Source organism: Vicugna pacos, chromosome 16, assembly GCF_048564905.1.
Source record: "Vicugna pacos chromosome 16, VicPac4, whole genome shotgun sequence".
NCBI lineage: Eukaryota > Metazoa > Chordata > Mammalia > Artiodactyla > Camelidae > Vicugna > Vicugna pacos.
In genome coordinates this window covers 10,714,723-10,727,188 of record NC_133002.1, presented here as the reverse complement: position 1 = coordinate 10,727,188, position 12,466 = coordinate 10,714,723, and the positions used below count along the sequence as shown (strand labels likewise).

The 12,466-nt window shown below is 46.1% G+C and overlaps 1 protein-coding gene across 2 annotated transcripts in view; it reads left to right on the top strand.

Annotated features, from left to right (window-relative positions):
* USP43 (ubiquitin specific peptidase 43) overlaps positions 1 to 12,466 on the top strand; it is a 47,415-nt gene that overhangs the window by 15,997 nt on the left and 18,952 nt on the right. For both annotated transcript variants that reach the window (XM_015250812.3, XM_006217790.4), the window contains exons 4-8: positions 5,116 to 5,208; positions 6,796 to 6,931; positions 9,942 to 10,077; positions 10,179 to 10,314; positions 12,266 to 12,377. In XM_015250812.3, the coding sequence (XP_015106298.3) occupies positions 5,116 to 5,208; positions 6,796 to 6,931; positions 9,942 to 10,077; positions 10,179 to 10,314; positions 12,266 to 12,377 (613 nt within the window). The remainder of the gene's footprint in view (positions 1 to 5,115; positions 5,209 to 6,795; positions 6,932 to 9,941; positions 10,078 to 10,178; positions 10,315 to 12,265; positions 12,378 to 12,466) is intronic.

Genomic DNA, 12,466 nt, shown 5'->3' with positions numbered 1-12,466 from the left:
GGTGCTCCAGGTAGGAAAAACAGCCCGGGGCTCGGGATTGGAATGGTCTTGGCCAGTTCGAGGAGCAGAGAGCTGCAGAGTGGTGAGGGATGGGAGGTGAGGCCAGAGAGGTGGACGGTGACCTGGTGGTGCTGGTGTCCAGTCCAAGCGTGGGTTATAGTCTCAAAGGCATAGGAAGCCACTGAAGAGTTTAAAGCAGGGTGTGGTGTAGTTACCAGTTTAGAGACTGGCTGGTTGTTTTGGTGATGAAGGGGGCAGGACCGGGAGCAGGAGCAACGATGTTGCACTGGCCTCCCAGTGGGAGAACAGTGGCGGCTGGGACCATGAGGTGGTGATGGAGAGAAGTGGGTGGGTGGGGACCGTGTTTGGGATGTAGGGGCAGCAGGACTTGCCAGGATTTAAGGGGAGGGGTGGAGGGACAGAGGGGACCATGAGAATCTAAGGAGATGCCTGGATTTTTACCTCCTTATAGAGCTGGCGAGTGCTTTGAAGGGAAAACTGAGGGAGCTTTGACGTGTGTGTTATGAATGTGAAAGGGGAAGAAACTCCTGTCTCCCTTTACATTGCTTTTGACCACCACCACACTCACCACACATCTGGCCCCAGGCGTGTGCGTGTTCGCCCCCACAGACACTCCTGCAGCTCTCTCCGGACACCCACTGAGCATCTGATGACTTAACTCCATTCTGACACCATCCCCTCAGAGTGAGCACGGACCCCACAGGGTCAGCGCTCAGCCCCCAGGGCTGCCTCCCCACCAGTCACCCATCACAAGTCCCCGGTTGTCACCTGTGCTTCGGACCAGCTGGCTATACATTGGATGTTTCTACCACCACCTCCTCAGGTTCAGTAATTTGCTAGAGCAGCTCCCAGGACTCAGGAAAACAGTTTACTTACTAGATTAGCAGTTTATTTGGAAAGGATATGACTGAGGAGCAGCAAAATGGGAGATGCATTGAGCAAGGCGTGTGGGAAGGGGCTTGGGGCTCTCATGCCGTCTCTGGGTGCACCGCCCTCCCAGCAGCCCCTCTGGTCACCAGCCTGGAAGCTCTCCCAACCTCCTCTGCTAGGGTCTCTCTGGAGGTACCATATGCAGGGGCCACTGATCCAGTCACTGCCAGCTGTGATGAACTTAACCTCTGGCCCCCTTCTTTTGCCAAGAGGTGGGGGTGGAGCTGAGCCAACCTGGCTGGTCCCACTGGCACCCAGCCCCCTCCCTGTGCTTTTATCTGGGGGCTTTCCAGGTGTCTGCTCATTAGCAGAAAGCAGGTGTGGCCGGTGGCGCTTGTTATGAATAGCAGAGATGCTCCTTTCACCTTTCTTCTTGCCCATATCACTTGGGAAATTTCAAGGGTTTTAGGAGCTCTGGGCCACGAGACCAAACGTGTATTTCTTGTTCTGAATGGCAGTATCACCAGGCGGCAGGGGAGTGGAGAGGATTCCTGAAGAAGTGACATTTGAGCTGATCGGATACGAAGGACAGTGGGTTCCCTTTGGGTAGATTACTGTAGCAGGATGAGTAAGAAGCAAGATATTCATGCTTAAAAAAAGGGGGGAGGGTGGGATGGTGACAGCTAAAAATAACTGCTTTCTGCCTGATAGTCCACAGTAAAAAAAACATAGTTAGGCACGTCCGTCTGGGCTAGGGCTCTCGAGGTCTGAGAAGTGATTTCCTGCAGCGGTCCGTGGGCACCTGCTCCAGGCCGGGGCCCGAGCCTGTGCTTGCTGCTCTAGACCCTCTTTGGCCTCTTCTCCTGGGGAAGGCTTGCCTGGGATGGAGGGTCACCCTGGTATCACCTTCTTCATGGAACTGCAAGCTGGGAGCGTTATTAGGGGTTAACCGAGAGACCCACTCACTGAGGTTCTCCCTCCTCCGTCTCCCCTGGTCCCCCTTGTTAGGGGGCTGAGTTTTTGCCTTTGGCTGGAGGAGAGGAGGGGAAATAATAGGATGCTGGAGGTTATAGACCAGAGGAAAAATTATTCCTTATTCTACATGATTATCAGCTTGAAAACATCTGCAAATTTAATAGCCAAGGATTATTGCTATGTTAGTTCTGGCTACAGGAGGGATTGCCCGCACGCACGTGTGTGTGTGCACGTGTGCACGTGTTCATCTCATCATGTCATTCCTAGCTTTTATTCACAGCCAGCCTAACCTGGTCCCAGTTACAGGCACATTCCCTTTTCAGCAGAGTATGTTTCAGAGGCTTTCTCAGAACAGCTCTTGGCGAGGAGACATCTTGCTTGCATGTTGTCACAATTACCGTTGCGGGTGTGGACACGCATTTCCCCAGCCAGCAGGCAGGTAAAGCCAGCCAGGTCTGAGGTGGAAGATGTGCATCCAGCAGCAGCGAGAGGCCGGAGTGTGAACCTGCGGTGTCATTTCTGGGCGTTTGTAACTGATGGAGAAGAAAGAGCAGTTCTGAGTTCCAGCAGCAGGTGAGAGGCTGGCTTTGGAGCAGAAGCCGTTTCAAGGAGAATAAATACCTGAGGGAGACGGGTGTGTGAACACTAAAGAGCAGTGGGTGATTTCTGTCCCTTTCCCCTGTGAGCATGTGGGGGACAGCAGGACAGGACCGTGAATGGAGGGCATGGAGAGGACAAAAGGACCCTCAGGCCACATTTGGGGGTAGAGCTGGAGCCTGGTAACACCTGGAGTTTTCTGTGACAGTGATGCTGCCCCTCCCTCCCTGATCTGTTGGTCCCTCTCACTGTCCCCATTTCTCCTCCTTTGAGGAACAGGTGCATTTCACATCCTGTCTGTGGTTTATTATGAAAATGATATGTTTCCTTCATTCTTTAAAGACAAAATTAGACCTTTCTCTGTTTTTCCCAAACTACACATGTCTTGCGCCCTGACAGAGATTCTTGGCTCAATAGAAAGCCACGTCCCTGCATCCGTTGAATAGGATGCATCTACAAGAAAAACGCAGCCTCGCTTAGCTTTAGTAGGTTAAACAAAAATTGAATAAGTCAAGGAAAAATACTCCCATCTCGTTTGTTTGCTTAAATGTGAAACAGAGATTTGGAAATTTCCCAACGACAAAAATACATCTTTCAGGTCTATGTTCTGTCGTGGTACGTGATGGGTGAGGGTGGGAGAAGGGTTAGAAGAGAAGTGGGGTGCCAGGGGAGACCCCACCACTGTCAGGACCCCCTGCTGGCTGGGGCTCCATGTCTGAGACATCTTTTTGACCAAAACATCACCACGGTTTTCCCAAAGGGAGATTTAGCAGAAGCAGCGAGAGTGATTGAACTCTGGTCTGATTTCTAAAATCATGCTTGGTGTTAACTTGCATCCTGGAAAACCAACCTGCTCTGAGCAGAGCACTTAGGGTTGCCTGGGGCAGCACCCCAAAAATCTCAGGGTCTCTTGCTTGGCACTGGTTTTTTTCAGTTTTGTCTGCTTGATGGAAAACCATTCCAGCAGGACTGGCGCTTTCTGCAGAGACTTAGGAAAGCTGTTTCTGATCCCGGCTCCAGTGTCCTTGCTGACTTAAGGCCTCTGGCCGTCTGGTGGGGACTTCCCAAGGAAGTTCTTGTAGATTTTAGGATAAGGAGCGTAGCATCCGAAAACTCCTCACATCTTGGCAGAATCTGCCACATTATATGATTAAAGAAATAAAATAGGAGTACGCATGTGGAATATAAGAGTTGCCTTTCACTTTCAGAGATACGTGCTAAATAAGGGAGTGTTAAATTTAAAAAGGTTTAAAGAATATAAATAAACTATGCAGATTTACTTATACTAAAGACTCGGAAGAAATGATGATGGAAATGGACTCTGGAACCTGAGCCAGCTCAACCACTTAAGAGCTGTGTGTCCTTGGGCAAGTGACTTACCCTCTCTGTGCTTCAGTTTTTTTTTAATTGCAGTACAATTGATTTACAATGTTGTGTTAGTGTCTAATGTACAACATAGTGATTCAGTTATACATATATATTCTTTTTTCATATTCTTTTTCATTACAGGTTACTACAAGCCATTGAATGTAGTTCCCTGTGTTATACAGCAGGACCTTGTGGTTTGTCTGTTCTGTACATGGCAGTTTGTATCTGCTAATCCCAAACTCCTAATTTATCCCTCGCCTCCCACTCCTTGGTTTTTTCTTCTGTGAAATGGGGCTAATCCTGGTTGTTACAGGTAGCACAGGGGTTAGGAGAGGCACAATGCCCGGTTCTATAGTAACTTCTCTTTTGACGTCAGCTGTTGTTAGTAGCTGCTGTTTTCTGAACTTGATTTCCTTTACCCCCACAGTAAGGAGGGCCACCGCATCAGTGGTTCTCTGCCTGGCTGAACCCTAGAGTCACCTGTGGAGCTTTTAAAATTCCGATGCCTGTCGCCTCTCCCTGGGTGCCCTGAGACAGAATCTCTGGGAGTAGGGCCTCGACATCTGCATTTGAAAAAAAGCTTCCTGTGTGATTCAGGGGCACAGTGAGGCTGAGACCTTCGAGCTTGAAGGCTGTATTTCTATTTGGAAGGGTTACAGCGTCCCTTCCCACACTCAGTGCATTAATACATGTGACGAGACTTGAAAGTCACATAGCATGAAATTAGCCATTTTAAGGTGTGCGGCTCAGTGGGCACACATCCGTGATGCTCTGCAGCTGCCATCTCCTTCCAGTTCTTAACTGTTTTCATCCTCCCAAAAGAAAACCTGGTCCCCATTAAGCAGTCACTCCCCATTCCTCCCTCCTCTCAGCACCTGGCAACCACCGGTCTGCATTCTGTCTCTGGCTTTACCCGTTCTGGACAGTTCATAGAAATGGAATCAAAATACATGGCCTTTTGTGTCTGGCTGCTTTTACTCACATGATGTTCTCCAGGTTCATTCATGTTGTAGCGCATGTCAGGACTGCATGGCTGAATAATCATCCATTGTGTGTACATAACATGTTTTGTTTACCTGTTTATCCATCGACGGACATGTGGGTGGTGCCCACCCTTTGCCTCTTGTGCTGCCGTGAACATTTGTGTGCAAGGATTTGAATACCTGTTTTCTGTTCTTCATGGTGTAGACCTAGGAGTGGAACTACAGTGGTAACTAACTGTTCGAGGAACTGCCAAACGGTTCAATTGTGATGAAACTGTAATGTGTCTCCTTTGCCCTGCAGATCTTCCTTGACCTGTCCCCACTGCCTGAAACAGAGCAACACCTTTGACCCTTTCCTGTGTGTGTCCCTGCCTATCCCCTTGCGCCAGACGAGGTACGTGAGTGCCACCCCCGCCAACTTGACTTCCATCCTTTCTCCTCGTGGGCAACCTTTTGCTTCTCAGCCAAGCATTTCTCTAGAAACCAGCCTTGTACCTGGGGGGCATTGAGTTATTAAATGGGGCAATTAACGTGAAAGGTTACTGTGCCCTTCCTTAGCAGAGGAAGGAATTATATAAACATGCTTTTGTTTATTGGCCCCGTTGCCAGGCTGATGACTTTGGCCCATTCAGGAGCCGGCACAGGCCAGTTGGTACCACTCGGTCAGACGGGGCAAACCGGAGAAATCTGTCACCATCTGCCTTCCCTTGCTTTATTTCCAAATCCTTTTTCCTCTCGGTGAAGGTGTAGGAAAGGTTTATTTAAGGAGCAAAGAAAAAGGAAAAGTGTGGTAGGGAGATAGGAGAAGAAAAAGAAAAGAGGAGGCGGGATGAGGGGGGAGGCGTGGTGAGGCTCAGCTCTGCAACAGTAGGAAGCACGCACGGCAGGCGTCGCAGGAGCCCAGGGCTTCGCAGTGACCGTTACGGCAGCTGGCCAGTGTCAGCCTCGTGGAAGGTCAGTGAGCTCCTACACGGGACGCCTTCCCTGGCCTTGAAACCAGCACTTCTTCCCTGTATTCCCCTCCTCCAGAAAAGCCATTTCTCTTGCTCTCTATCTGTTGACATCCTCCGTCCATCGTTAGGATGCAGTGAAGACAGGATGGCTTTATAAAGCCTTTCCTGGCAACTCAGTCCCCCTTTCTGCTCTGAATTCCTGTGCTGTTGATTGTCTGTGCCACAAATATAACACTGGTTTAGCCTCTCATCAGTGACACCATCCAGTGATGTCTGCTGTGAGCTGTGGTCCCTGGCCTGATGCAGCATAGCGCGGTGGTTAGGACCCCTGACTCTGGGGCCCGACTCCCTTGGCTCCAGTCCCAGCTCTGCTAACTAGTTGTGTGAATTGGCTAATTATAATTGGAACCAGAGAGAGTGTCGGGGGGCAGAAAGGCTGTGTCCTGTTACCAAGGGGGGAAGTTCCCTTTTGCTTAAGATTATCTATTTAGCATACAGAACCTTGAGACCATAGATCTATATAGATGTCCCTGACTCACGATGGTTCGATTCACAATTTTTTGACTTTATGATGGTGTGAAAGGCAACACTTTATTTTCACATCGGCTTTGTGTGAGATGATTTTGCCCGACTGTAGGCTCATGTAAGTGCTCTGGGCACTTTTAAGGTAGGCGAGGCTGAGCTATGATGTTCAGTAGGTTAGGTGTATTTAATGCCTTTTCGATTTAAGATATTTTCAGTGTACAATGAATGGGTTTAATGGGACGTAATCCCATCATAAATTGTGGAAGATCTGTATTGTCATTCTTAATCACATGTCTTATTTTTAACTTGCTGGGAAACTACACTCAGTGGAGACCCTTGGCGATTTGGCTCTCCACTGCCACCTGGTGACAGCATACCTGAAGTGCAGTAACCCCACCGGGAAGCAGAGACCTGCCCAAGTGCCGAACTTGATGCGGCGTCAGGGATGTTGGCAACAGTTCATGTCAGTCCTTTAAGGATGTGGCTTTCTTCCTATTTTCCAGATTCTTGAGCGTCACCTTGGTCTTCCCCTCGAAGAGCCAGCGGTTCCTACGGGTCGGTCTGGCCGTGCCCATCCTCAGCACGGTGGCAGCCCTGAGGAAGATGGTTGCAGAGGAAGGTGGAGTCTCTGCGGATGAGGTGTGGTGGCACTGCACTGGGGCCCGGTCACCGGACGATGAATGCTGACTGGGCCAGCTGTCTAGGCTGCTTAGGCTAATTTCTGGCTTGCTGGTGACTCCAGGGTGATTCATGAGTTTCTCTTTGATTAGTAGACCGTGGTGTCTGTGATGACTGGCTTTGACCTCTCCCTGCATTTTCATAGAATAACCAAAAAAGGACACCACCTTCGTCTTCCAAGAAGGTGATGGTGATTACGATCATCATTGTTTCAACGATAGCTGACGCTCAGTAGTGTTTGCTAAGTGCTGGGCACCATTCTATGAACTTCATGTTCATAGCTGATTGACCCCTCCCAGCCATCCTGTGAGGTAGATATTACAATTATCTTCATTTTACCAGCAAGCCCAGAGAGGGTAAGTGACTTGCTCAAGGTCACACAGCTTGGCAGTGGCTGGGCCAGGATTTGAATGCAGATTGTTTGATTTCAGAACTGAAGTCGCTAGTCTATATTTTTAGTCCTGAGACAAGGCAGGATACTGAAGGGACAGTAAATGAAATATGAGGCACTGCTGAAGGAACTGGGGATGTGTTCATGAGAGAGGCAGTCTGGGAGAGAGGGGATGGATGTGCTCAATTAAAAAAAACTTTTTTTGAGATTCTTGGTAAAGAGTTTGGATTCACTGTGGGGTTTTTTCTTTTCTTTCCATCTTTCTTTTCTTTCTTCCTTTCTTCCTTCCTTCCTTCCTTTTTTTTCCTTTCTTTCTTTCTCTTTCTTTCTTTCATTTATTTACTTAATGGGTGTACTGGGGATTGAACCCAGGACCTTGTGCATGCTAAGCATGCAGTCTACCAATTGAGCTGTACCCTCCCCTGTCACTGTGACTTTGGAGGGCAGACTCCTACCAGCATCCCCCGCCCCACCCCCCGAGGACATGGTAGAGGTGATGGTGGTGAAAAGCAATGTTACATGATGGGAAGGGCTTAGAACGGGGTTCTAATTGTGGTTTGGTCACTTTCTAGTTTTTTGACCTTAGACAGAGTAATTGGTCCTCTGTGTCTTTAACTGTAATATGAAAATTCTACACTTCCCTGGTGACCTCCTGGGATTTTTGTTTTTGTAAATGAAAAATATTTTAAGCTTTTTTTTTGTTGAGGAATAACATAGATACAATAAAATGTACATCTCTTACTGTTATAACTTGTTGAATTTTTACATGCGTGTACATCTGTGTAACCACACGATTACTCAAACTGCTTCCTGCCCCACCCAGTCAGTCCCTCGGACTTCGGTCACCATTTTAACGAGAATCTCAAATAGGGGGAAAAACGGTGTGTATCTTGCTTTGTAAGCCCAAAGTGCTGTATGGGGATCTATTGAGAGAGAAGAGAGCAGGACAGTGGGTGAGAAAGAGTCCTGGGGAAAAAATGACAGTAATAAAAGATCAAAAGGGGGGCAATCTGAGAGGCGGAGTTTGAAACATTAAGAGAGTAGAGGGAGTGTCAGGAATTGGAAAGCTGTGATGTGTCTGTGCAGGGAGGTGGTCACTTGAGATTCCTAAGTGCAGGGTGGGCATTTTAATTGCAACTTAAACATCTATTTTGATATTTTGTTTTGACTGGTAAGTTTATTCCAGCTATGATCATGGATGTATTTGGATTCATTTGCATCATTTTATTTTATGCTTTCTATTTACTCTGCTTTTGTTTCTTTTTTCTCTACTGCTTCTTTTGGATTGAGCAATTTTTCTTTATTTCATCTTTCCTAGTTTGGGATATATACATTGTATTCCTATGCTCTCACTGGTCATCGTTGACATGTCAACATGTGTGCCTAACATGGTCTTATGTTAATTTTCCCAAACAACACAATTTATGCTTTCATTTCCCATGTAGCTTTTTGATTTAGATATTGTTGCAGGTGGATATTATTATCCAATATTCGAATCCCTGCTCCCTTTTCTCACAGGTTACAGTAGTGGTAATGGTTGTTATCATTATAGGTTTACATAGCCAGTGCACATTTACACATATGAATACGTACCATTTTCTTTGGTTCTTACAATTCAAGTTTGCCTTCTGAGTTTAGTTTGTCTGTTCGTTTAACCCTGAAATGTATCTTTTCCAAGAGAATTTCTCAGTCACTGTGCCCTGAATGGGTTATGAGTGCTGAGTTGTTGGCTCCTTCGGGCTTTCAGGGGACAGAGTTGGGTCTGCGATAGCCAAGACCCTCAAGGCAGTGACCCCTCTCCTCCACCACAAAACCGGCTTCTTCTGCTCGCCTCTGTGTTCCATACAGATATTTCCCGTATACGACATAATGTGAAAAAAAGACAGCAATAGTATTTAGAAGTTTTTTCAGCAGAGTTGTGTTAGTGGTAAACCCCCTCACTTTTTTTTGACCTGAAGTGGGCTTTATTTTAGGCTCCTTTTTAAAAAATTAATTAATTAATTAATTATTTAATTGAAGTATAGTCAGTTTACAGTGTGTCAGTTTCTGGTGTACAGCATAATGTTTCAGTCATACATAGACATACATTTTTACATTTCTTTTCATTATAGGTGACTACAAGGTATTGAATATAATTCCCTATGCTCTACAGTATAAACTTGCTGTTTATTTTATATATACTAATTATTATCTGCAAATCTCGAACTCCCAGTTTATCCCATCCCATCCCCTTCCCCACCTGGTTTAAAAAAAGAAAAAGGCAAATGAACTTATTTACAAAACAGAAACAAACTCACAGACAGAAAACAAACTTAGGCTCCTTCTTGCACGATAGTTTAGCTGGGTATAAAACTTTCGATTTCCGACTTTCTTCTTCCTGCTCTTCCTTCAGCCCTTTGATACTCTGCTGTTGCAGTTGAGTTGCAATCTAATTGTTATACCTGCTGTGTTTTATTACTAAAAATACTTCAAGGAAAGAAAGAGTAGAAGAGAGGTTTAAGACTCTCAGTCACTTTTAGACTTCCTATTTGTTAAGCTCCCTTTGAGAAGCAAGAGGGAAAATGATCCTTCTTGTTCCAGGTGATCTTGGTTGAACTGTATCCCAGTGGACTCCAGCGGTCCTTCTTTGATGAAGAGGACCTGAACACGATTGCAGAGGGAGATAATGTGTATGCCTTCCAAGCCCCTCCGTCACCTGGCCAGGAGATGCTCTCAGGTACACTCAAAGAGAAGAGCGGCTAGAAGCCAGGGTTCTGACCCAGCAGAGCAGGTCCTTTAAGAATACAAGTGTGTAACATTATAATGCTCTCTCTTCAGCTCGTCCATCTGTTTTGCCAGTATCCCTGCGCCTGTCTGCCCGTGAAGGTCAGCGATTAGCCCTTCCCGTCAACAGTGAGACCAAGGTGCTAATCCTCTTCTGTAACCTGGTGGGCTCAGGCCAGCAGGCCAGCAGGTTTGTTTCCTGCATCTTCTATATGATGTCTGGGATGTGTAGATATGTACTTAGAATTCAGTCTAGAATAATTCTAATTTGATCAAATTAAATATCCATTCACAAGGTCAATCAACAAGGATTTCTGATCAAGAAATCTGATCAAGATGATCAGAAATAACTGCCTTGAGCAGATAGCAAACATTGTCCTTAATTAACAGTTAAGCATCAGAGGTTTTCCTGTGGTTTCAGGAATGATTATTACTGCTCTCACCACTGTTTATGCTGGATTGTAAGGCCTACGCAGTGCAGGACAAGAGAAAAGAAACTGCCTGTAGGAGAGAGAAGATAAAATCACCACTCTTTTGCAGATAATTTTATTGTCTGTCCAGAAAACCAGGAACTTGAAAGTGATTAAAACTAATGAAAGAGTTCAAGAAAGTGACTGGTTGCATAACAAATACACCAAAATTGTTTTCTTATAAAATTCAAATAGAAATGTTTAAAAGAGATCACTCCAGTGAAAAATTTTTTGATGGATAAAATGTTGGTAAAAATTTATCAGGGATAACAGACTCATAAGAAAAGCAAGAAAATATTGGGAGAGGGAGAAAGAAGGAAGAAGGATTGTTCTATTAAAACAGAATAAAGTTTTAATTAGTAAAGTATTGTGATATAAGCAGAAGAATATACATATAAATCAATGACCCAGAAAAGCCCAAGTGTGTTTTTGTTATGTGATAAAAATGGCATATGTCATGTTACTAAAGAGTGAACGAATTATTCAATATGTAACACTGGGCTAATTGATTTCTCACTTTCTTTTTATTTTAAATGTTTATTTTACTCCTGCCATAAATTAACATTAATTCACAGAAGAATAATATTATTAAATATTAAAATTTTATATTATTAAATAATATTTAAAATATTAAGTTATTAAAATATTCAGCTTCATTAGTAGCCGAAGAAATTCTGATGGCACTAGCAAGATGCTGGACTTAACCTTTCAGATTATTAAAGGACTTTTAAAAATGGATGATACTCATTCTGGGCAAGTGTCCAAGGAATGGGGCCCTTGCCTCACTGGTCAATTCGTGTGGCTTTTCTGGAGAGCAGTTTGGTAATGAATAGCTTTGGTCTCTCATTTCCACTTCTGAAACTTTGTCCCAGAGAAACAGTTAGTCACAGGCACCCAAAGGTATATATAAAAGAATGTGTATAGTTCCTGCCACAGGCAAGCATTGCTTAAATAAAAAACTGGAAACCACCTGAGCGCCCAATAATAGGTAAGGTATATAAACCCATCTGTGCGTGTATCAGTTGACACCCAGTGCTCCTGCCGGTCCACACGCACCAGCTCACATCTGCGCTGTATTTTAGCAACGTTAGTTCAACAGTAGCATGTCCTTTCTCCATTGGATCTGCACGCAACCTTGCACGGGGTGGCCAGCAAGCAGTCAGTGGCCAGTGATTTGTCTGGAGGCACCCACGGCAGAGCTGGAACCCACAGCCACAGCTGCGGCCACAGTGGGCGCTCTCAGACCACCAGCCCACTGCTGTGTGTTCATGAGACCAGGATGTGGGAACAGTCCCAGTCACGAGAATATTCCTGATACACAAAGTCATCAGCGTGTCCACTGGACTGGCTTCCCTCTGGGCTCACCTCTGCCTGGCTTTCCTCTGGGTCCCCGGTTCTCTTAGTCTCCTCTCTCTCTGGGAAGGAGGGCATCCCAGCCGGCCAACCATGTGGAACCATCTCTTTCATCGCAGTGTCTCTCTGGCTTTGCTGCTGTTTGCACTGCAGTGTCTCCATTTGTAATGAGGGGCTGCAGTGGGCAACTGTGTGCTGTGCTGGGTGCTTAACTCTTTTCCAGTTGAGAGAAGCCAGTGAGCGGAGCGAATGCTTTTGACTGTTGGGCACTGTTGGTTTTTCTTTTGCTGAAATCGCCTCGTTCCCTTGGGTTTCCAGGTTTGGGCCACCTTTCCTGATAAGGGAAGACAGAGCCATCTCCTGGGTCCAGCTCCAGCAGTGCATTCTCGGCAAGGTTCGCTATCTGATGAAGAGTGAGGCCCCTGTGCAGGTCCGTGAGAGTGTGTGTGCGTGTGTGTGTGTGTGTGTGTGTGGTTGAGGGGAGGTGGGGAAAAGGGGTAGGAACCTAGGGGTAGCTCA